We start from the raw sequence: 25,417 nt of genomic DNA, 5'->3' as shown, positions 1-25,417 counted from the left end.
TGATTTAAATTGAGCCTAAAAATTATTCAAGAAGATTTTTATTAGTACTGTCTTATAGGTTGCAATTAATTGTTTTGATAAATTCCTTGTACATATGTCAGAACACTTAAAAAGAATTTTTTGTGCAAGCAAATAGATACAATATATTGCTGACATTTTTTTTTTTTCAATCTATCACGGTCTTATTTTCCCTGTGAATTGTTGCTAAGTTTTATTTCAAATTTCCAACCGACCAGAAGTCATTGATGATTTTGAAATTTATCCTACAGAGGTAAGGATTGCATTGGAGTACCTTCACTGTCAAGGTAATCTAATCTTGATGATGTCTAAAGTCATGAATTTCATAAGTGAGAATTCAAAACATATTCTAAGTTAATAATTGATTTGTTGAAGGAACTTTCTCTTAGACAAATTGACTAATATAGTACTTTATCTAATAGTTTACAAATCCCATTATGCCACAGTATTTTGCTTCTCCAGATGAGACTGTGTCAACTTGTTGTCACTGATCGATGTGTGAACTTTTCTATCACACCTTTGGAAGAGTGGTCCTTGTACTTGCATAATCATTCCTCAGATAGCCAAAATATTCTAAATACTGCAATTTCTGCTGCTTAAAATTTTCGAGCATATTTTAGATTCAATTTCAATGTTTGGTTGCACAAGCATCTGTAATGTAAAAAGTGCAATAATACAGACTTACTTCTTCATGCTTTTACTGAATCTAGAACTGATTTCCTTGCAAGGGTATTTCACAGGGATTTCAAGCCTAAAAATGTTTTACTCGTGAACAATGGGCACATTCCTTGACAGATTTTGATTTGTCATGTTGACATTTGAAAGCCACAGGTATTCTAGTTATCTAATCTTCTTAAGCATATATAGTCTCAGGGAAAGGGGGGAAATAGAGATTTTGAAACAAAGGTACTGCATGGATCCAATATATTTTGAGATGCATTAGAATAAATCTGATAAAATCGAGTGCTGATGTTCACATTTTTGTTCTACATCAAGATACTGTTAACAGGTAGTGGTGGCAGTGGTAATAGGGCAAGAGGGTAAAGATATGTTGAGGGACGATAGCGATGTCAAGGTTGTAAAGAACACAGTGTTTTGGTCATGGACGAATTGGGGAACATTTCTATTTCTTAATGTTAACCACCTCCCATTTGAGTCCTAGGAAAAGTAACAATGCTTTCATCATTTTCTTTGACACCTTGGCTACTATTGCTGTTCAGTCAAAACTTTATCTTGACATGGGATTATATATTTAAATCTATCAACGTCTCAAAATCTAAGATCTTATAGTTACAAACATTTTCACTCTAATATCAAATTACAAATTAGTTTCTGAGTTAAACTATAATGAATTGAGCCAACAGTATGTACATCAAGTTTAGAAAAAAAATGAAAAATGAAGACCATAACTAACACAATGTGGCATGGTTTGTGTCCAAATCCTCTCTGGTGTTGCATTTCAATCAATTTGTCTAATTTTTTATTTTTTTTTCTTTCTTACACCAGCTTGTCAAAAATTCAAAGGAACCATGGGTTCATCTTTTCCATCTGTCATTGTCTTCCTAGAATTAATGGCATTTAAGTTGCTAAAACGTGGTAACAACTTTGTATACAAAATTAGATATTTACAATAAAAACATACAAGTAAGCAGTAATGGATTCAGGGGACAATGAAATGATCATTCTCATTCCAGATAACCCATAATATAGCAAAATACGAAACAGCCCCTGGGGCAGCCTTTAACATTGTACATTCTGGCCAGCCAATAATTCAACAAGCTGCATAGGGAATGTAATAAACTGTGAAAAAGCCACAACATTTCCTTTGTTCTTTTTTTATGGACGAATTACAAAATGAAAGCTAATGATAAAAAAAATGTAAAATGAAAGCTAATGGTAAAAAAAATGTAAAATGAAAGCTTGTTGGATAAAAATCAAAACTATTTACATTTTGCTTATTAAAGTTAGATATATCACCTTAGTATGTTTTTCTCTCGTAATTATTGGTGTTTAACAATTTCCATCAGTCATCCACTTTGTAGGTCATTTTGAAATAATAGATTGAAATTGTCAAAAAACTAAATCAGTGAGGGAAAGATCAAATATGAATCATAATGGATGAGTAGAAAGCTTTAGACAGTATCCATATTTATTTTCTTAATTTATCTTTCTGTACTTACAAAACTATGGGCAGAGGCAGATACAAGAAGGATGTGACCTAGGGATTAGAAACAGAAAATATGGATGCTTATGAATTCTGATATTGCCTAAATGGTTCATGATAGTAACAAATCATGTTCTAACAGTTTCAATACAGAAGAGATGCCAACAATAAATCCAATCTATTGAAATACTACAAGTCAAATTCATAGTGCAAAAAGCATTTAGTAGAGATGAGGTATGAATGTACAGTGGTTGATTCATTGTTAACATAAATTAGGAATTTTTAGTCTTAATGGTCCTAATACTAACCTCAATTACATATGTCTGCCCTGTATACTTAATCTATTGAAATTGTTGCATATGTGGGTACATTTATTTTGTTATTGAACAATTCACCTCATCATTGTTTACAGGTTAATGATTCAATAAGGCTTAAGATGCCCATGAAGTTATTACAATAATACAAGGTTTGTACTTGTTTATACAAAATATGCAATATTAGAGCTGACAAGTTATTGATACCCTTGCATCCAACAATCTGGAATTTGAATTCCCTGCCAATTGAGGTCTTCTACAAAGATGAGAAAAGAGGGAAATAATCTACAGAGAAGATCACAATGCGGAAGAAACATATTTATGAGTTAGAGAGCACCATAAGCTATATAATTATAACGCTCAACTGAATCTTCAAAAAGTTACAAAGCCCAATTGAGGCCTAGGATAGTATTACTTCTTTAGCTCACCAATTGTGTTTTGTTTCCTCTCTCTTCTTTTTTGGGAAGGAAAGAAGAGAACAAAGCCCATTTTTGTGAGGCTTTTTTTGGGTCTATTTTGACTGGTTGTGGGCTCTTTATTGCGCGACATATTGCCACTAAGGCAAAATTAAGCTTTGCCCCTGGATCATGTGGCCTAGTGCAATCACTTTCCTTGTTTTGCTCATTGGTTTCCTTGTAAAATCCCAACTCCCAAGTCAGCTCATTGCATAGTCTTTCTCTTATCATTACAAAACACTTAAGAATTCTCGCCAATCGAAAAGTTCAATGTACACATGGTTGAGTCATTACTTCAAATTCATTTGACTTCAATCACCACAAATTATCCTAATTGCAACACAGATATAAGAAGATAAAACTTGGATTTCTTTGGAGTAGGTATTATGAAAAGAAACGGGCAATACACCAAAGACTATAAACATCTTTAGAGCCAACCAAGCACTAAAGAAGCAAATCTACAGTCAGTATATCAAAGAAGTAAAATAATGCTTCTTTTTTTTGGGTACATCAAACAAAAACTACGTCATGGAAAAATCTAAGTTAGCATCTATACATCCATACATCCAAAACCAGGGGGGAAAAAAACAAGCAATCAAGCTTTCATCTTTGTGTCACTGCCACTCGAGAGACAACTTCCTATCCTCCTGTTTGATGCAAAAACTTTTCCTACTGCTTCTAATGAACGTTTTTTGATTCCAACCGTTACATTCCTTACTGAGCATTAATTTTGATACAGTTGTGCTACTTGTCAAGACCAAAATCACCAGCACCCTCTTTGCACCAGATTTGAAAAAGGCCTCCTTAATGGAAAGAATAATGGCAGTAGTAGTAAGCCAATTCTAACAACCAGCAGGAACCTTGTACCAATCTCTCAATTTACAAATAAAACAAGTGCCATGCCAAGTAGATTTTTAATTGCCACACCCTTCAACCAGGATAGGAACCTACCAATCTTGACATAGCAGAGTTTGTCTGCCAAAGCCAGGCTACCCCTGCCAAGTAGATTTAGACCATAAATAATTTCAAAATAAGAAGCTGATCATCTGATATAAATCCAACTACGTCCCCACTCTACATAGTATGGAAAATCCTAAACCCAACTGTCTAATATCCCCACCATTCTTTTTTCTTCAATAATCACATTTAATCATTAAATTTAAGCAAAGATAAATCCTATATTTTTTGAGGAAATTATTATTTAAAAATTATAACTAAAGTATTACATGATCTTGAGAACAAACCGCTGCATTGCACCTAATCCTGCCCTTGATTAGAGGATTGCTCACAACAAGCTGATCACAGAAGAACTACATGATGATGGCGATGTGGGCATTTATTCCAAGTCAACTTCAAATTTTATTCTTCTTCTAGTAACTGAACTAAGCTACATCACATGATCATGCATTAAAGAAGCTCTCACTATCTTGTTGAGAAGACCTCCAGCTTTCCACTTGAAGGAAAGTGTAGAAAGAAGGGTTACCTCAAGTTCCCAACATTGCACCCACCAGGTGCAATATGGTTGAAGGTGGATCAGAATTAATCCGTTTAACCCAACTGCTCATATTTGACTATTGAATCATGGTCTCCATGGTTAATGAGCCCTCTGCAGAACATCCTGCCACTCTGGCCATATCAGACACCATATTATTAAATCATTTAATTAAAGTTAAACCCGGACTAGATGTTAAAGTGGAAAGGCCAGGAGATGGTATATCAAATAGGTCAAAGAAGCCAACCACTAGGCCAACATGATATTAAATGGCCAAGAAAAAGAAAAAGCCATCCAAGAAATGTTATTGACTCATGAGAGAGAGAGAGAGATCAAATAGCCTATGTTCATACCCCAAAAATACTTTCTTATTTCTTAAAATCAAGTAAGTTTCTTAATGCATGCAAGCTTCTAATAACCTAAGAAATGACCACCTAGGTTGATAGTAAAATGACTTATTCAGATAACCTGTTTTACCCAACCCATTTTGGGTAAGAAATGACCACTAGAAAAGAGAACTATCTTCAATCTATATCTCATTTTCAAAATTTACATCTTTGTCTCATTTTAAACTACAGAAATTTTGCATATTATTGAAAAATTTTGTAGTCACATATTCAACTTGGGTCTTTCTCAAATCTTTCCCAATGTTCCTTAAACTAATCCAATAGGATAAAAACCCATATCTCAAACTACAACTTTGTAGATAAACAAGTCAAATTTCACATCATGATGAAAAAAAATTAACCCTTAATTCAGATTTGAAATATAGTTCTCCACCTAAAGAATAAAACCCATATATCATAAAAGCATTCAACAAAAGAGAAATCACAAATTTTATAGCATGTTTTTAAAACTAAATTCCAATCATCAAAGAAATAGATACAGTTTTTTTAAAAAAAATAAAAAATAAAAAAGAAGGAATTTAAATCAAAAATAAATTTGAACAAAGTGGGGAAGTATTAACATCAACCGTAGTGTCAAGTTCCAATAACATAAAGAGATCAAAACATGTAAAAGTTGCAAGCACCTATGGTGTATTAAAATTAGATTCAGATCTAACTAAACCCAAATGAAATTTACACAACATTGGAGATTTAGATTAATTTCAGTTTGGAAGGGCACAACAATGTTGCAAATAATAAGAGAAACAAAATATATATTATCATAAATATACCACAATCACCTAGGCCCAAATAAATAATACATAAATGTAAGTGAATTAAGCAGGTTATGCACCTTAAATGCATTTATCTTGTATTGGAATTGTATCCATGGATATGAGCTTCCAATTCTTGGCATCTTCATGTTCCAAATGTTTCATGCAAACCAATATCAATGACTTCCTGTACATGCCCAAACTTGTATTAGTATATATGCACATCTACACTGTCAACGTTAATATTGACACATTCTAGATTTTACAAAAGCCAACTAGAAAATGTAGGATTCATTTGTATCAACTCTTTACCTCATTGTGCATGTAGCTGCTACTTGGAAAAACAGAGTACAATAGCCTACATATAACACTCAAACTTTTCTTGTTGCCTAGGTTTATGGAGGTAAGTTCAAATAGAAATTTGATCTTCCATGTCTATATTTGAAATATGGAAAGTTGACTGCTCTTAATAAGGTTTTGAATTGTAAAACTCGATAAACAAACGAAAAGGAGAAGGAAAAAGTAGTTTATCAAAATATGGTATCATCAAGTGTGTTGAACCTCATACAAACATGGGAAAGTAGTGAACATCATGACTTAACCATAAATTACTTGTTGCATACTTTATCTGTATGACTACTATAGAGCATATATGGCATGCATTAGTGCATGTTCTATGGGTGTAGGTGTGTCTAGTGTAGTAATAATATGTGCCAACTACGTCCCAGCCTGATGTACCATTGATGGTATAGAATCCAAAAGTCAAACGCTTTGTCCTTTAAGTTAGCAAGAAGTAGGATATAGTGTGGATTGAGACACATTGATAAAAACATTTGCATTAACCCCTTAATGACATCAATAATCCTTTGACAATATGCCAAGCATAGCTCACTAGAAAATCCTATTTATCCAGAATCTGAGTATTTGGAACTATAATTCAAACAGTTAACATCTTACACAATTACCCAGTACACTTACAGATGGGGTCGGTTAAAATACCATTGCAACCCTATTTTTGTCATATGATTAGTACATATTGTCTGTGCCTAAAGGATGCAACTCTACCTAGTGGATTACATAAATGAAAGTTATCAATATTACTAGTGGCAGTTCAGTCCACAACTTAAAATAAATATAGCAATCTCAAATAGATAGTATAACAAATATATCTGTGGCAAAAGGAATGATAATATAATTGCAATGCAAAGTGTTATGCTTTTAGACAATAACTCATCACAAGGCATATAGATTGTGTCAAAGTTTGCGTGGAGCATTTAGTAGAGGAGTTGGAGAATTTAAGTTGCAACAGTCCTTATACTATCCTCAATTACATATCTCCACCAAGTATACTTAATTTGTTGAAATTGTTGCTACATGTGAGTAAATCTATTGGGAAAACAAATTATTTGGTTATCTGAACATTTCACCTCCATCATTGTTTGCTAGTTAATGATTCAATAAAGCTAGAGATGCCATTTTAGTTAATCCAAGGTTTATACTTGTACATACAAAAATGTCATGTTAGAGTTGACAATAGAGTTGGGTAAGCATGATGTTACGCAAGTTATTGATACCTTTACTACCAACGATCTGGAATTATATCTAGATGTGGTAAACGAGGATATCTCAACACTAGAAGATTTTAATTCTAAAACCCTAGCCAATGAAGATTCCACTAAGGCCATAAGCACAAACCTAGACCTCCTGAATCAGATTTTGGAGAGACAATACTACTAGAACAACATAGGGGTACAAATCAGATTTGTCATAAAGCAATTGAAAAAATGCTTAGAAATAAATCACTTGATAAAGGAAAAAGTAGAACACACCAGAACCAGCATTTGAGATAATGTAGAAAAAATATGAGAACTCTTCGATGCGAACCTATTCAAATTGCACAAAATGAACAATCAATAAAATAATTATTTGTCACATGAAAAAGACTTAAAACAACAGAGAGTACTTATTAATGATGTAAAAAAGCTTACCAAACTGCACATAAGGAAAATATTTATTATATGGTTACACTTGCACATAAAAAAATAATCTTTCACACAATGCATTAGGGAAAACACTGAAGAAGCCTATTGAAATGTCTTCAAAAAAAAAATTTATTGAATTAGTCTAATCTCTAATGAGTCATGAAGCACTATATAAAAGCTCTTGAAATGAATTTTTTTTGGACAATACAACAACAACATAGGGGTCTAAATTAGATTTGCCATAAAAAAAATTTAATAAAAGGCTTGGAAATATGAGAATCACATAAAAAAGGAGAAAGTAGAACATACAAGAACCAGCATTTGAGATAATGCAGAAAAAATAAGGGAACTCTAAGATGCAAATCTATTCAAATTGTACAAAATGAACAATCAATAAAATAATTATTTATCACATAAAAAAGGCTTAAAACAACACATAGTAACTATTAATGTCGTCCACCACAAGATTGGGAAGAGGAAGCCTTTGACCGGTTTATGGGGCTAGTCTATTCCTCGTCAGTGAGAGGGTTTGGTCTAGATAAGGTTTGTTGGAAGTCTGCAAGGAATACAAGATTTGAGGTTAGAGGTTATTACAGTTCCTTCTACCCTCATAATCTTGTTTCCTTTCCATGGAAAATGATATGGCAATCGAAGGCTCCTCCAAGGGTAGCCTTCTTTTCTTGGTCTGCTTCCTTAGGTAAGATCTTAACCACAAACAACCTTCGTAAAAGACGAGTGATAGTTCTTGACTGGTGCTTTATGTGTAAGAGGTGTGGGGAGTCGGTGGATCATCTTCTACTTCATTGCACCATAGCTTGGGAGTTGTGGTCTTTGGTTTTCTGTTTGTTTGGTATTCAGTGGGTTATGCCTCGTACTGTTCTTGAGGTGTTTAAGGCTTGGCAAGGAAAGTTTGCGCGACATCGTCACATTGATGTTTGGAGATTAGTACCTCACTGCTTGATTTGGTGCATTTGGCGAGAAAGGAATGCTAGAAGTTTTGAGGGCTGCGAATGATCTTTGCTGGAGATTAAGTCTTTTTTCTTACACACTCTCTTTGAATGGAGTGTGGTTTTTTCTCATTTTTCTTGTTCTTCCTTTTCTATTTTTCTTGACCGTTGTTCTTTTGATTCTTGATTTTTACACCCATAGTATATCCCCAATGTACTCGACTTGACAATTTCTTTATTATTATTAATAATATTCTTACGTTATTTATCAAAAAAAAACATAGGGATCTAATTTAGATTTGCCATAAATTATTTTTTTAAAAAAAGGCTTGGAAATATGAGAATCACATAATAAAGGAGAAAGTAGAACATACAAGAGCCAGCATTTGAGATAACGCAGAAAAAAATAAGGGAACTCTAAGATGCAAATCTATTCAAATTGTACAAAATGAATAATCAATAAAATAATTATTTGTCACATAAAAAAGACTTAAAACAACACATAGTACCTATTAATGATGTAAAAAAGCTTGACCAAACTACATGTAAGAAAAAAATTTATGATATGGTTACATGTAAGAAAATAAGCCTTGCACAATGCATTAGGGGAAGACACTGAACAAGCTTAATGAAATGTCTTCGGAAATTTTTTTTGGTTAAAGCAGTCTAATGAGTCATGAAACACTAGATGAAAGCTCTTTAAAAGAAAAAAGCTTTGGAGAGAGAATAATATACTAAAATGAAAGGCTTTGCATATATAAAGAAGCAAAATGGTCTCCATACCCAAAGAATTTTCTGTTTAAGATGAAAAAAAAACGGCAAGTTTGATTATCCACTGTCATGTGCTTTATCAATATTTCCCCTGGTTTGGTAGCTATTATCGCTAATACATTTGCCTCTATCTTTGTCACAGCCTAGGCTTTCCAGATTATTGATGTAATGTTTTAGTAAAGATATGAATAGGCTTATAACACTAGCATATTTCTTATATACACTGTTAGACATCTACAAGAAAATTCCTTGCTCATGATAGTTAAAGACCTCCTTTTTATATGACTGCACCATGACGTCTTAATTTTTCAAAATTACCTTGTTAGACATTATGTTCGTGTTGATACTCAAGGTTAATGTTAGTGCCTACAAATCTTAGCCTAGAAGACTTGATGGCTTAAATAACTTGTTTTTAATTTATTCAAACAAAATTAAGAAATCTAAACCTTATATGTCAGCTATTAAATTGCTGGATCCTACTTCTATCTACGCTTTGAGAAGCTGAATGACCAAATTTATTACACATAAAACAGTGAAGTACTAGCACCAAGATAAATCATCATGTACCCAAAAACTAAATGCATAAACCTGTTACCTTTCATGCTCAAGCTGCCAGCAGCTAACATGACATATCAGATTAGCTGGCCCCTGAATGAATAGGCCATTAAATTGAATGAGAATCTGCAAAAATACCCTTTGCTTTTCCATTCCCAGCTGAGCTTGCAAGCTGGACTTGCAATGAGTTGATGATGTTTGCTGAAATCCAAAAGATAAATCCTCAAAAACCAGCTAACAATAGAAATACAATAGTGTAATCTTTACAGCAATTTACCATTATATATATATATATATTGAACCTCCTCTTTTGTAATGTAAGAGAGTGAGTTCATTCATTCAGCCCAAAGTAACATTTTATCAAATACTTGATGTGCTTCCTCTCGTGCCTCCAAAAGAATTTTCATCACCACAAATGCATATAGTGTGAACTCATATTTGGTGACTCTGCTTGTAACTCACTTGGGATTAAAAAAAAAAAAAAACCGAATTCAGAGTAATGATGGTACCTTGGCATATTTGTTTGAAGTTCAATCAAGAACAGAGGATGCTGACGTCAACCCAATTCCATCAAGTATGAAGTCATCAAAATACCAGAACAGAGGATCCTAGGGAACAGAATGATCATTTTTGGGCACAAAACTCATATGTATGAGGAATTGCTTTCATCAACAGCTACAGAAATCAACCCAACAATGCTGAAGTCGTGGCTCAGTCATCATTACTGATTCAAGTGTTTGCAATAAATTCTATAATTGAGCCTTTAATTAAGATGTGAATCCAAAAATGCAACTAAAGAAGGAGGCATACCTTGGCATCTAAGTTCGATAAAGATTTTCTTGCCTTCTTTGATGGGGTTTATAACTTGGAGTTGGAATCATCATTGACATAAGTGTGGGCGATTGGAAGCCCTGAATCTTCTGCTCCATTGTTGAAATCCCTGGGATCTATCTCTTCCATTTCCCTCAGAGCCCTTGAGTTTCCAAAAAAAAAAAAAACTTGTTTGTTTCCTTTTCTTTGGTTTTCCAAACAGAGAGAGTGAATAATAAAAAAGCAGAAAGTACCTGGACATGAGCGTTGCACTTGGAAGGGTTGGGCGAGAGCTCCGTTTCCAGAGTCGGAATCGGATTCGAAGCCATCCGAAGTGGGACAGGTAGTGTTTTTGGGGACGTCTGGCATAGGTTGGTCGATGGTTTCTCATTTTCTTCAATGGTGGACATGCGTTGAAGTCAGCATCCTCATTTGCTGCCAAGTTGCAAGGAGGACAAATGCATGATACATGGACTCCGCACCTTTCTATTGTAATTTTTGCTATTTTAGGATCATATTCTGAACATTTAAATCGAATCTCAATGTCATTCCAATCCCCCAGAATTATGCCTTCCAAAGAGCTATCTCTTATATAGTAGAACCACATAAAAGATGCTGAATCTATTGTCTTATCAAGAGACCCGAGCAATCTTTCAAAACCAATGGTGTTCATGTAGATAGAACAATTAAACTTATCAAATCTATATGTCACATCCTTCAGTTCCAGTTTTAGTGCAACACAGAAAGCGATTGATGGAAGTTTCCGACCGACCATGAATGATATGGAACTTCCAACACTTTGATGGTTGAACCACCACTTTGGAATCTTACTTCCTGGAAGCACAAGTGAATACTCATCATAAAGTATCCATGTCGAGTCCGTTTCAGATGTAGCTTCATCGAGTTCAAATTCTGATACAGATTCATTGTCCGCTTCAGGATTAGAGTTGGTTTCAAATGCAGAGCCCGTTTCAGATGTAGCTTCATCGAAATCAAATTCTGATTCTGATTCTGATTCAAAGTTTGTTTCAGAATCAGAATCCTGATGCCGTATTCCCCTTGCACATACAATATTTTGTTGAAGCCCTATAAATTCTCCAAACTGCTTGCCATTAGCAAAATTAAGAAACTTCAGTTTAGCAAATTTAGTAATAATCTTCAATTAACAAAAAAAAATCTATAACTTTGAGAGAAAGAAAGAGAGACCTGATTCAATAATCTTCTTCTTGATTGTGAATTCAACGAATTACACCCTGTTGCATATACATCTTGTATACAATGTGGAAGTCTTGGAATTTTCGGAAGGTTCCAGCAACAGTGAAACCCTAGACTCTTTAATTGGGGAAATATGATAGCAATTTCAGGGAGGGTAGTAAAGTTGCTGTATATGATACATAGACTTTCTAAATTGGGGAAGCAACCAGGGGTATCCATGGCTTTTGGAAATTCATCACAATCATACATACAGAGCCTCCTAAGATTTTGTAAATCAGAGATGTTACTTGGAACATCTTTCCCGTTTTTAAAACTTATTGATAAGTCACGAAGGCCAGTGAGATATCCTATTGATGAAAGCAACGCTAATCTTTCCGTTCCTTGCTCAAGACTTTCAGAGCCAAAGAGAAAAAAGCTTTTAAGAGATTTCAACTGGAGCTTTGTTGGTAAAATTCTAAGATTTCGGCATTCATCGAGATCCCAGTATTCAAGCTTTTCAAGAAGTCCAACGGACTGATGAACCTCAACTAAATTTATGCATTTATAAAGCTGCAACTTCTCTATGCTTGGGGCAATCACTGATAAGTCAGGTAGTTTTGTAATATTTTTACAACCTGTGAAATCCATATATTTCAATGTTTCGAATCGACACTTCTGCAAAAGAAGAATTTTTTTTTGAAATTTATTAGTAAAAATAAAGCAAAAAAAACCTAGGATTATAATACGCACTTTTAAAATAAAAATGCTAAAGGTACGGTACAATTTAATAAATATAGAGCTTACAAATTAACGTAACAATAAACATGATTAGTAAGCTTCAACCACCACATAAATAAATATTTCAACTGTCTCTTTATAATTTGTGATACATCAATTTGTATGTTCAATATGGTCAAATTTGTAATATCTATAGTACTACTCTTTTTTGTAAATAAAAAAACATTTGTCAATAGTTCATTGATTTTTACCATAAATTATTTATGGTTATGTGTACATTTTTTTATATTTATGCACAGTTTAAAAAATAATATATATTTGTGCACAATTTGATTTTATTTATTAAAAAATTTATAGAAATTTTATTTTATATATTAATAAATGCATGGTTTGGTTTTAGCAACAAAAAAAAAAATGCTCCTTAGCATATTCTCTACAAGTACTCTTTAACCCAAAAAAAAAAAAAAAAAAACTAACAAGAATTTATAAATGCTATGATTGTACCTCGAAATGCTCGTCCAATTTAATGTGGCTCCATTGCATGTTAAGTACAACGAGTTTTGTAGGTTCAAAGGTGGATGGCAAGGACGATAAAGGAAATTGTTTCCAATCAAATAACCTTAACCCATTGGGAAAAGATTTAAGGTCTTCACAAATTACATTACAAATAATCAAATATTTGAGACTTCTCATCTTTTCAAGATTCAATTGCATCTTTCTTGGTTGTGGTAAGGACAATCTTATGCCTCGAATTTCATCTAATCCCTAATTAGACAAAAAATCACATGAATCACATTATATAACAGAACATATGATTATTAAATTTAAAACAAAATCATCTTCAACATTAAAATGATAAATCAAACATAATGGGAAAAAATTAATTACATTTTGCATTGTGAGAAAAGGGAAAAGGTAAATCAAAAGGACTTATACCGTATCTCCATTTAGTACGTCGAGAGCATCCTCATAACACGATAGCCTTCTACGTTTGTTTGACACTTCTGCTTCTTGTCGATTAATTTCAAAACCCATTTGTTGTATCAAGTCATGCATCAATAAATGGCCATCTTTTGCAACATCTATGAGAGATTTATTGATAAGTTTTTCAAAATCACAATATGGGTTATGAGAATTGCTACTTTGTAATATATCTACAACCAAATTCTTGTGGAATCCTTTAAGAAAAAATGCAATATCAAGGAAAATATTCTGTTGAATTTGGTCCAATCCATCGTAGCTTATTTTAAGTACTTCTTGAATATCCAAATGAGGAATTCTTTTGGACTTATCTAATGCACTTTTCCAATATTGTACATCTTTGTCATATAAATCAGCACCTATTATTTTTAGAACTAATGGAAGTCCTTTGGCATAACCAATAAATTGGTGTACGAGCTCTGAATAATCTTCTATAGCCTTGTTTCTTTTGAATGCATATTTACAAAAGAGTTCGCAAGATTCACGTTCATCTAATTCCTTAACCTTATAGTAAAATAAATGACAATCTTCTCGTAAAGTAGATAGCAACTGTTTCTCTCTTGTTGTGATAATAATTCTACTTCCAGAAGCAAACCAATTGCATTTTCCAAGCAAATTTTCTACTTGGACTACTTTGTCCACATCATCTAGAATTAAAAGAATTTTTTTGTGGTGAAGCCTTTCCATTATCTCATTGATTCTTTTAGATACACCATGCACTTTCAAATTTCTACCCCTTGAGATCTCATAATAAAGTTCCTCTTGTAGTTTGAGTACACCATCATTTGTTTTTGAGTTTTCTCTAACATTTTCTAGAAAGCTTCTTCCTTCAAAATGACGTGCAATGAAGTTAAAAGTAGCTTTTGCAATTGTTGTCTTACCTATTCCAGGAAGACCATGGATCACTAACATGCGAACATCGTTTGACTCAATATCTAAGCACCCACTTATTTCCTCTACGCGAGAGTCTAGTCCAACTAGGTATTTAGCAACAAATAGTTGCGAAAATTTTAATTTAGCACTTACCTCTTCATAAATTTTTTGGATAAACGGAAATAGAGGGAGGCTGCCAATCACAAAGCATCGAAAAAATGTTAGAAATAGAAATATGATCCTAAATTGAATTCAAAATTGTTAATTTTGTTTAGCTTTTGAACTACAACTGAAATTTTGTTAATTAAATTAAATGGCACATTATTCATAGATCTAAACTGTCAATACAAATATTTTTTTTTTATTGTTCAGCTAGGATATCAATATTAGTCTTTTTGCACAAAGATGCATGGAAAATCTTCTTTGGAAAAGAAGATTTTCTAAAGATTTTGTAAGAGAAGCTTCTAAATAATTGATAAGTATCAATCATATATTCTTCTCTTGCTATCATTAACTATTATAGTTTAACTAGCTCTGTAATGAAAGATATGATCAAAATATAATAGTTTCATAAAAAATAAAAACAAAGAAACAATATAGCTTCTGGGAGCTATTTTTTAATAGTAAAATTTTGTGGTGATAATAGAGTAGTGATTAAATACATACTCATTTTTGTAATGCCAACCAGATAAATTGCCAGCTTTATTTAGAGCGGCCCTCCATCTTTGCACCTTGTCCGTGTCATGCTTGAAACTTTCTTCATGTTTAGCCAACACTTCTCCAAACTTTCCCTTCTGGTTACGTACTTCGGATGGATCCACATCATAAAAGACCGGAAATACCACTTGGTCTTTCTTTTCACACTCAAGAATTTTGATAAGTTCATCCAAACACCAAGTGGAAGTTGCATAGTTTTTAGAGAATACAATTATCAAAATCTTGGAACTTTCAATAGCTTCCAAAAGTTCAGTGGAAATTTTCTCTCCTCTTTGGAGCTCGTCATCCATGAAGGTGTTAATATCTTTCTCATGCAAAAAACCATTCAAATAGCTAATAAAATTATTGCGGGTATCTTCTCCCCTGAAACTCAAGAACACATCATGTTGGGTGGAAGATGAAGATAAGACTCGTTTGTTCGTTGAAAGAGCCATTGTGATTTGGATATATAGATTGAGAAGATCTAAAGGAAAGAGGAGAAAGAGAGAGGTGACGAAATTGGAAATGTCTTAAGAGATTAAGAAAGCAAAGAGAATGAAAATTATGAAGAAAAGATATTTCTCAAATGAGTTTGAGAGAGAATGGGAATGGCAGAGCAAAGGAAATGAATGTTAGATTTAAATAATTGTTGTGAGGCGAAGAAGACTGAGAGAGTCAAATGTGAAATTATAGTAGTAGCGTACTACTACTTTCGTAGTTGGTGGCCCAAACGCGTAATGTAATATAAAATTAGAAAATTAGCAGCCCAATGTTAAAAATACTTTTTGGAGTGTCATTTTGCTTACCATTCTAATCCACTTTCAAACTTTCACACTCACCCACCACCATCAGGAAAAGACAAAGAAACTTATTGCGTTCGCGTTTTTCGCTTTACTTTTGGAGTGTAGTGAGGGATTCTGATTCCACATCACCTTCTTGGCTCTCTTATCCTCACTCACGCACACCTTTTCGAGTCTCAAGTATCAACCCTCCCGTCATTGTCTGCACCTACTTTTCTTTTCACCCCCACTTTTTCATACCCGGACCCGCCCCGCATGCCCAGACCCAATCCGTTTATTAAACGGTTTTCATTCAGGTCCAGACCTGCCCCGCTGGGCTCCACGGGCCCGTTTAGCCCAGCCAGATTTTGGCCCAATCCGCGGCCCAGATCATGGCCCAACTGAAAAAAAAAAATTGAATTGGAATGCAAAGAGATTCACAAAACCCCTCTTAGATACTTCGGCTTGAGACTGTAACAAGAACAACGAAATCCAAATTTCAAAACTGTGAACCTCACGTACAAAGCGGATCCATTTACTAAAACTCTGGAGTAAATAAAATGGGAAAACCTTGAGCTTCAAAATGTACATATTCCATTTCTTTCACTGAGCTCTCCAGCTCCTAAGCTAAACCAGCTAATCCAAAAAGGAACAAACTTGAACAAAAACACAAATCACACCCACCATTCAAAACAACCACAAAAACACAAATCCACTACAACCACAACCACATTCAACTCTTCTTTTATCATTTATATATATACACAGATTTTTGATTTAGCTACAGAACAGAACAGACTGAGTACATCAATATCAAAAAAAAAAAAAATTTGAAGAGAATTAGAGAACAAATAGAACAGAGACTGGTGGCGAGAGCTTGGGACGGCGACGAGAGGGACCGACGGTGAGAGCTACGGCGACTGTGAGAGGTTAGGCAGTTGGGCCGGCGGTGAGATTGTGAGTGAGTGAGATTGTGAGCGAGTGAACTTGTGAATGAGTGAGCTTGGGACGGCGGCGAGAGGGACCGGTAGTGAGCTACGGTGACGGTGAGGTGAGTGAGTGAGCGAGAGTGGTAAGCTGAAGAGATTGTGTGTGAGGCGGCTGAAGAGATTGTGAGGGAGAGGTGAGGCAAAAATTTTAGGGTTATAACTATATATATATATATATATATATATATATATATATATATATATTTATGATGTTCCTAGATATACTTGAATAATTGTTTTACATATTTGAGATCATTTTATATTACTCCTCAACTTTCTTATTTTGTTAGTGTATTTTTTGAGTATTTCAAGAAAACAAATTCAATTTTGTGTTTAAAATTATTTATTCATCTATTCATTAATCACATGTTGGATTAGACTATGTCACTATTTATACAATTCTTTTTTTTTTTCAAAAAAAAAAAATTGTACTTTTTTGCCCTTTGGAATTGTACTCTTGTGATTTTTTTTAAGGTGTAAATGCACTTTTGGTTCCTAAATTGATTTCGCTCTTAGATCAGTCCTTAATTTTAAAAAATCGTTTTTATTTTGGTCCTTGTCGTCAACCTAATAACAGAAAAATCTGAGGTAGCAAACGAACTGTATAAGTTCTCTGTTAGATACTGATGTGGCTAATAAAATAACATTAATAAATACCATGTCAGCATCCATGTCAGCATTTTAATAAATAAAAAAGACATCTCAGAAAATTAAAAAACAAATAACGAAATAAATTTTTTAAAAACACCTTAAATTTTTTTTTTTCCATTTCATTATTTTTCAGAAGAACATTGTTCTTCTTCTTCTTCCCCAGGACATGAACTTCATGCTTCATGTTCTTCTCCAAATCAAACCCAATAAATCCAAGAAATCAAACCCATAAACATCTAGTAAATCAAACCCAATAAATCCAAGAAATCAAACTCATAAACCACCTAATAAATCCAAGAAATCAAACCCATAAACATCCAGTAAATCAAACCCAATAAATCCAAGAAATCAAACCCATAAACATCCAGTAAATCAAACCCAATAAATCCAATAAATAAACATACAAATACACATCAAAAAAAAAAAAAAACCACAAACACGAAACCAAACTCACCGAAACATCTCCATCTCTGAAACACAAACACAACCACACCGATCTCCACGGCCACACCAATCTCCACCTCCACTACCAACCACCCACCCCTACAAAAACCTAGAAAACCCCACCTACAACCAAACCTGTAAACACAAATCCAAGACCCACACCAATCTCCACGGCCACACTAATCTCCACGGCCACAACCCACCCCCACTGAAACCCAGAAAAACCCAGCCATCTCCAACCAAACCCATAATGCAAGACCACCCCGACCACTAACCCACCTCCATTACCGACCACCCAAAGGAAAACTAGAAAAACCCAGAGATGATCTCCACCCCAACCACCAATCCACCTCCATTACCGACCACCCAACGAAAAACTAGAAAAACCTAAAGATTAGAGAGTCGGGTTTAGAGAGAGAGAAAAAGTTAGAGATTAAAAGAGAGAGAGAGGGATCGAAAGCTTGAACAAAGAAAGAAGAAAAAGAAAGATACAAACACAAATACGCACCAAGCTTGAAATAGTTGCTACAAATTGTTTTCTCAATATTTAAAATTGGAAAAAAAAAAAATTTGAATATTTTCAGTTTAATTTTTTATTAATTAAAATGTTGACTTGTCATTTTTAAAAGCAAAATAAATTTTTTTAATATTATTTTATTTGCCACATTAGCATCTAACATGCCATCTATGCACTCTATTTGCCATCTCAGTTTTTTCTGTTACTGGATTGACGGGAAAGACCAAAATAAAAACGATTTTTTGAAATCAATGACTGACCTAGGAGCGAAATCAATTTAGGGATCAAATTGAAAAAGAAAATATTAAAACAATCCAGAGGGTTGTGAGATTAATCACTGGGGGATATAAACACTCACTAAATTAGCATTTCCATAGAGTTAGGTTGCAAGTAGTTGGTGATTGAATAAATTAACTGTTAAGCATTGTCTAACGCGTTAAAGCATTAAAATTAATTTTAAGACTTTAGTTGTCATTCGTTTTCATACTCCACAAATATGCTTCCTGTATATATTGATACCTTGTGGATGTATAATTATCCTCGGATTTCATCAAATAAAAGTCTCTAAACTAAAATACAATGCTTTAAGAAAACAAAAAGAATCAAGAAAGTGTAAAGATAATAGGTTTCAAGGAATTTAGTTTCCTTTGTTTCAAAATATGTAATCATTTTATGAGCATGACATTATCCCTTAATCATATCCATGGCCTTAATAGTAATCTTATGAAAGCGAGTTATTGGGGTTATACTTTGCAAGAGGCAAAATTGATGAGACTGGAACTAGCTAGCATATTAAGATCATATAGAAACTACCCCAGAAGAAAAGAAGCCTAAATGTTATTATGTCCTTAAGAACTTGAAGCTGCCTAAAAATAAATTAAACCTAAAACTTTGAAATTAAGATTTGGTTACACCAATCAATCAGTCCATGTAATATGCTTAGAAGACGAAAAAAGTCAGCCTTGGCTGAATCAATCTCTTGAGAATAATTTTTAAAAATGCCTCCTGAATGTTTTTCATTTAAGATCATTGTTCTCCCAAAATCATAAAAATGACCTTGCCGTCTTGTTTCCAAACTATGTACTAGAGTACAAAGTGTCATAACTTGGACACATTTTAGGTTAGACACCGCCTAAGACTAACGTATATAACGCCAACACATTGTAATGGTTTTTACTTTTTACTTTATAGGTTTGCTTCACTTCAATGGAAACTCCCATTAATGGCATGTAACAAACTCCAGCAAGCAACCCACCAACCATTGTTCCCCTTTGGAAGATTAAGACAAATGAAGAAGAGATATTGTGAGAAATGGTGACGTTTCAGCTACATGGCTTACAGTGAGAATCCATAAAGATCTTATGGAGTTTAGCTAAATGGAGCTTCCAAACAAAAGCTGGTTTGGCAATCCCCAACAACCATACAATTTAGAAACATCAAACGTTATGTTGCTTTTCTTTCCAGTCCAATCCACAAACCTTATCTAATAAAGGCTTACTCCACCCACACAAGCACACACACCAGCATGTCTATATATAAATAGTTACATACATACATACATGTGTATGTATACATATAATAGAGAGAGAGAGTCAAGGTCTTTGAAGAAGGCAGAAGAAATTAGGCAGTGACATTACATTCAAGGAAGAAAGTAGAAGAAATAAGGCAGTGGCATAGCATTCATGGCGTAGAAAAGTTGTGCTTGCTTAGGAATTTATACCTACTCTAGCCAATAATTACTTAGGAGATTATACATCATTACATAATTGATGTTTTCTTCCTAATAGAAATTCACAAACACATGCCAAGAAAATTGACTGTGATTACTTTACTTATGAAGATATACTTGTCTTAGTCAATAATTAATTAGACCATATAAGACTAAAGATCTTTACAAATTTGATATTTTCTTCCAAATAGAACTTCACATTGCACTTGCCAAGAAAATAAATGAACCTAGGACCACAAAGAGAGAGAGAGAGAGGGTATCAAGGATAAAACCTTGTCATCTACTTTGACCTAGAAAAAATAAAAGTTGGTCCCAATGATAATGTTTAAAATTATAAATTCAAATCAAATGTTGAAATGTTGAGCCATTTGATCAACCTATATGAGAGAGAATAGATACATATATAGTGTTTTGCCGGCTATTACTCAAGAAACCAGAAAAGTTGTCGAGGGCCTGTATGTTGTGGTTCCTAATGTTCAAAGTAAATGGCGTAATAATAAGAGAACCTCAACCCATTTCTCAAAATGATAATTCCTTCAATTTCCTTGTACATGGAGAAATTTACAATTGAGTTCCTCAAACTGTGATGCAAATGAAAACACAGAAGGGCCTCTTAATCTCCAAAGATTCCTTGTCTTCATTGATATATAATTTTAAAGCCTTAAGTCATTTCTGACTTTCTATACAATATATAATTAATCTGTTTCCCCAGGCATTTGCTTAATCTTTACAAAGCATACCAGTTTCTGCAAGGTCTCCCCACAATTTAATCTGAATTTTACGTTTCCTGCATTTTTGGTTATTTTAAGCCTTATTTTCATTATTTGATAAATTTCCTATTATTAGTATTAAAAAATAATTTGAGTCAAACGAACCTTTGGCCTTCAATTTCAACGATCCTTCTCTTCGATGGCTTTCCATTTTTGTCATTCTCATAAACGGGAAATGGTTGACACTCTTCCAATAACATCTACATAATTTACATGATCAAATATATCAAGGACATACAACTTGATTTTTTTCCTTTAGTCAAACCTTTCAAATTATATGAATATAGAGTTAATATAACAAAATTAATAAGCATCAATACCTGTTAAGTGGACATTTTTGTCACACCGACCACTCAAATGTTCGAATGGAACAAATTCAAATTTATATTTTGGAATTGAAGGATGGTCTAATCCTGCTGGTTCAACTATTGTTGTTGCATAGAACTTGATCATATGTTCATTGGTGACTATTTTGTAATCGTTCTGGTAAGGAATAACACCGAAATTCTTTATGTAATAGATGTTGCCTACTTGTAATGATTCCCTGAATTGATGAACAAATGCATCCTTGATCCTTGCATGTATGTGATTGCCCTTATACAATCATGAATTAAACAATCAATCATTATTACTATTTTTTTTTTAAAAGCAATATCATTAACATAAATTTTTTTTTTTTTTTAAGTTGTCTAGTTTATAATTGACGGATGGTTGTATGAGCATTTGACCTGTTCATTGAGCAAGACCATATCCAGGCTCAAAAATCTTTGCTCTTGAAATTGTAGAAAAACAAAAAGTTGTCTAGTTTAGAGCTGATGTATGGTTGTATGTGCATCTGACCTGTTCATCTAGCAAGACCATATCCAAGCTCATAAAATCTTTGTTCTTTAGATTGTAGACATCCCATAGTCGTGTGACTCGAGCCTTAATCTTCCAATTCTCTTTGTTACCATTGAGCTCATGAAGTAAGCCATAATCGCCTTTCATCTTACCTATATTGATGGTTTAGGCTGATTTAATAAACTATGTCAAAGTAAATAGAAAACTAGATTGAAAAGGGAAGGGAGTTTGATACTAATACTGATTAAGAGACATAAAAAATTAATTGTGTTTGATGCAAATGAAACCCAATGTGTAAGTGCTTAATATATAGGGCAAGTATCATTTGCTAACGCAATGAGTTAGAGCTTGAAGGGCTTGAGTATTATGGTAGCTTAGCTGCTTAGGCTTGAAGGGTCTAATGCAAACTTGTACTGCAACTATTCATTAGTGGAGGTCCGACAGTGGTGTCGTGGAGATTTTTTACGACAAAGACTTTGGTTTTTCACTTCACACATTTGGTGTTTTCATGTGGTTTGCTTCTCTTTATTCCGTTTTTCATATTGCTTTACTTGTTTTAGTTGCTACTTCAATATGCATGCAATGTGAAATTGGCTAAAAACTTATATTGGACAGTAATTGTTAGTTTAGGCTATAAGTGAATAAGCCATAAAATTGGGTATGTGGGATCTAAATATATACCTAACGTGTTAGGTAGCATTTTTTTCAATTTGTTCTTGATTTTACTCTAACGTCTACTAGAAAACTATTTCATTCAAAACAATATGTAATTAAGACAAAATTAGTTTTGGCGATTGTTGTCTTACCAACAAATGGAGATATAGCTTCAAAAATTTCTTCGATAAATTGATATTGAGGGTTGCTGCCAATTACAAATCATTAAAAACATGTTAGAAAATAAAATATGAACATGAACTAAATTTAAATTGTTTAGCTTGTGTACTATGACTGATATATATTGTTAATAAAAGTAAATGGTATGTAACTCATAGTCATATATCTAAGAACTATTACTTTGAAGCCCTTTTTTTTTTGGTCCAACTAGGAAATTAATTTTGGGCTTTTAACACAAAGACATATAGAAAATCTACTTAGGTAAGGAAACAGACCTATTGAATATCCACTTCTAAATACTAGCTTAAATGAATCTATTAAGAAATTGGGGTAAAATTTTATAAAGATTATGTGGGAGGAACTTCTAAGTAATTGATTAGATTATTGATCATAAATTCTTCTCTTTCTAATGTTGACCCCTTATAGCCTAACTAGCTCCCTCATAACAGATATGATCAAAGTACAAAAGTTTGATAATTTCAACAAAAAAAAAAAAACAAATAAAGCTCTTGGGAGTTGTTGCTTAACTGTAAAATTAAATGGAGATAACAAAGTAGTCATTAAATACATACCCTTTTTTGTAATGCCTACCGCATAAATTGCCAGCTTCTTTTAGAGCTACCCTCCATATTTGCACCTTGATCATGTTGGATTTTTGTTCATGCTTTAACAATGCTTTACCAAACTTTCTCTTTTGCTTACGCACTACTGATGGATTTATCTCATAAAAAATTGGTAAAACAAACTGACCCTTCTTCCTACACTCAAGGATTTTGACAAGCTCATCCAAACACCAAGTAGAAGATGCATAGTTTTTGGAAAATACAACTATAGAAATCCTTGAACTTTCAATGGCTTCTAGAAGTTCTGCAGGAATTTCTTCTCCAATTGGAAGCTTTTCATCCATAAAAGTGTTAACTCCTCTACCACACAAAAATCCATCCAAATTGCTAACAAAACCACTGCGAGTATCTTCTCCTCTGAAACACAAGAACACGTCATATTTGCAGCGTTGGGTGAAGGAGGAAGAAGAGCCTCTCAGAGAAGCCATAGTGATAAGAGAAGAGAGAAAAATATGTGATAGAAATTAGACAAAGGAAAGTGGAAATGGGAATGGTAAAGTCAAGCAAATTGCTGATACACTTTTTTTTCCATTCTCTCTCCATCGTCTTTAGTCTTTTCTTCTGTGCTTTTTACTGCCCCACTCTCATGATTTGGAGGGAACGGGAATGGATTTGATTTATACCTGGGGATTGAAATTGAAATTTTGGGATCGAGAGGTGGACGATCGTGGACGTTGATTTCGTAAGGGCTATGGACGGCTGTGATTCGTTACTGGGGTTTTGATTTTTATTTCTGATGAGAAGTGTATGTGGCAGTGGCACGGAAGAGAACCCATGGGCCCATTTGGGATTGGATCATGATGGCACGTTGTAGAAGAAGGTAGACCACGTTTGCACCATTATTTCCTCTGCTTGTTAATCATGCTATACATTCCAATTCATAAAATTTTTGTTAATGCCTCATTTGAAGAATTGGAGCAGTGTGGAAGAGGATGCAATTTTGGAAATTAGACCAGAGGAAGAATCAAATAGTGAACTTACACATGAGTTCCAAGTTTTTCATTCTCTAAACCAAACACAGTGGTTTACTTGTCCTTAGCCATGCTTGACTCGTTATTAACAGCTTCTAAGTCATCATTAAAAAGTTTTCTGTTATCAGTTCATTACAAAACCCTTAAGAGTTCTCGCCAATTAAATGATATTAAGTTCTCATGGATTGAGTCATTACTTCAAATTCATTTGTCTTCGATCATCACGTTTTATAAAAACTGCAACATATATAATAGGATTAAGCTTGGATTTTTTTATTTTTTTATGGGTAGGTATTATTAAAAGAATTGGGCAATAATGTGCAAAATTTTCACATTATTTATGGTGAACCATCCACCGTACCTTCATGCATGTTATGGGTATCTTTTGTTTAATCATATATAATTTCATGGTTTAAATTAATTTATTTTTCTTTTCCTCCACATTATTGTGAATGTGGTGATGGTGTATTTTTATTTTTGGTAGTTTCCATAGTTTTTTTTTTTGGGTAAACTACGAATTTGGTCCCTATCCTATACACTATATTTCAATTTGATCCCCAACCTTTCAATTGTGTCAATTTAGTCCCTAACATTTTAGTACTGTGTCAATTTAGTCCCTATAGTTATCTTTTGGATAAAAATTGATGACGTGTCTAATGGCCAAATTAAAAAATTAGTTTCCGTTAATATGACAATAAACTAAAATTTAATTTTGGCCGTTTGTCATGTAAGCAATTTTCATCTAATATATAATGGCAAGGACTAAATTGACATAACATTAAAAGGTTAGGGACCAAATTGACACAATTAAAAGGTTAAGGACCAAATTGAAATATGGTGTAAAGGTTAGGGACTAAATATGTAGTTTACCCAAAATAAAAGTTACAAATGATAGTGATCAATAGCAATGGGTAAGCCTTGGCTTATGCAGAGACTCTTGAACCTCTCTTTTTCTTTTTCTTTGTCTGTTCTCTGATTCCCAGCGATTCCTTGTTTCCTTTCTATTGATCCTAGCCATACCAGCAGAATCCTCCGGATAGTATCGAAACGCGTTTCTAGTATAACCCAAATCCTGTCGATAATTAAAGGACGTTCCATAAGGCATTCTGTGAATTCGATGG

At 33.6% G+C, this 25,417-nt stretch overlaps 3 protein-coding genes across 7 annotated transcripts; all 3 read right to left on the bottom strand.

The window, feature by feature from the left end:
• Nucleotides 1-3,299: 3,299 nt before the first annotated feature.
• On the bottom strand, nt 3,300-13,340 carry LOC142629629 (disease resistance-like protein CSA1). Of its 5 annotated transcripts, XM_075803648.1 has the most exons (11): nt 13,104-13,340; nt 11,874-12,536; nt 10,922-11,769; nt 10,668-10,830; nt 10,367-10,581; nt 9,898-10,058; nt 7,432-7,486; nt 5,683-5,789; nt 4,435-4,577; nt 4,178-4,321; nt 3,300-3,946 (listed from the first exon to the last, which is right to left on the bottom strand). In XM_075803648.1, exons 1-4 carry the CDS (start codon nt 13,311-13,313, stop codon nt 10,716-10,718), a joined length of 1,836 nt encoding a protein of 611 aa, XP_075659763.1. In that variant the 5' UTR covers nt 13,314-13,340; the 3' UTR covers nt 3,300-3,946; nt 4,178-4,321; nt 4,435-4,577; nt 5,683-5,789; nt 7,432-7,486; nt 9,898-10,058; nt 10,367-10,581; nt 10,668-10,715. The 5 variants fall into 5 exon arrangements, with proteins under 5 accessions (XP_075659763.1, XP_075659760.1, XP_075659761.1 ...); XM_075803645.1 differs by lacking the exon at nt 7,432-7,486 and having other exon boundaries at nt 4,178-4,577; XM_075803646.1 differs by lacking the exon at nt 7,432-7,486 and having other exon boundaries at nt 4,178-4,577; nt 5,683-5,785.
• Nucleotides 13,341-13,529: 189 nt separating this feature from the next.
• On the bottom strand, nt 13,530-15,604 carry LOC142628559 (disease resistance protein RPV1-like). Its single transcript, XM_075802631.1, has 2 exons — nt 15,120-15,604; nt 13,530-14,646 (listed from the first exon to the last, which is right to left on the bottom strand). Exons 1-2 carry the CDS (start codon nt 15,602-15,604, stop codon nt 13,530-13,532), a joined length of 1,602 nt encoding a protein of 533 aa, XP_075658746.1.
• Nucleotides 15,605-21,132: 5,528 nt separating this feature from the next.
• LOC142628558 (TMV resistance protein N-like) lies at nt 21,133-23,753 on the bottom strand. Its single transcript, XM_075802630.1, has 5 exons — nt 23,275-23,753; nt 22,675-22,730; nt 21,869-22,020; nt 21,349-21,622; nt 21,133-21,228 (listed from the first exon to the last, which is right to left on the bottom strand). Exons 1-5 carry the CDS (start codon nt 23,751-23,753, stop codon nt 21,191-21,193), a joined length of 999 nt encoding a protein of 332 aa, XP_075658745.1. The 3' UTR covers nt 21,133-21,190.
• Between the last annotated feature and the right edge of the window lie 1,664 nt (nt 23,754-25,417).

The sequence above is a fragment of the Castanea sativa genome, chromosome 3, assembly GCF_040712315.1.
Source record: "Castanea sativa cultivar Marrone di Chiusa Pesio chromosome 3, ASM4071231v1".
NCBI lineage: Eukaryota > Viridiplantae > Streptophyta > Magnoliopsida > Fagales > Fagaceae > Castanea > Castanea sativa.
The sequence above is the reverse complement of the archived record's forward strand: the minus strand, read 5'-3'. Positions and strand labels throughout refer to the sequence as shown.

What these genes read in the sequence shown, in the direction of transcription:
- LOC142629629 (XM_075803648.1), bottom strand. Translation starts at nt 13,313, where the DNA reads ATGCAATTGAATCTTGAAAAGATGAGAAGTCTCAAATATTTGATTATT. An exon ending in AATTGGACGAGCATTTCGAG is followed by an intron (nt 12,537 to 13,103) that starts GTACAATCATAG and finishes CTTCTTTTGCAG; the next exon opens with AAGTGTCGATTCGAAACATT. An exon ending in GAAGAAGATTATTGAATCAG is followed by an intron (nt 11,770 to 11,873) that starts GTCTCTCTTTCT and finishes AATGGCAAGCAG; the next exon opens with TTTGGAGAATTTATAGGGCT.
- LOC142628559 (XM_075802631.1), bottom strand. Translation starts at nt 15,604, where the DNA reads ATGGCTCTTTCAACGAACAAACGAGTCTTATCTTCATCTTCCACCCAA. An exon ending in GGTTGGCATTACAAAAATGA is followed by an intron (nt 14,647 to 15,119) that starts GTATGTATTTAA and finishes TGTGATTGGCAG; the next exon opens with CCTCCCTCTATTTCCGTTTA.
- LOC142628558 (XM_075802630.1), bottom strand. Translation starts at nt 23,753, where the DNA reads ATGGCTTCTCTGAGAGGCTCTTCTTCCTCCTTCACCCAACGCTGCAAA. An exon ending in GGTAGGCATTACAAAAAAGG is followed by an intron (nt 22,731 to 23,274) that starts GTATGTATTTAA and finishes TGTAATTGGCAG; the next exon opens with CAACCCTCAATATCAATTTA. An exon ending in AGCTATATCTCCATTTGTTG is followed by an intron (nt 22,021 to 22,674) that starts GTAAGACAACAA and finishes CCATCAATATAG; the next exon opens with GTAAGATGAAAGGCGATTAT.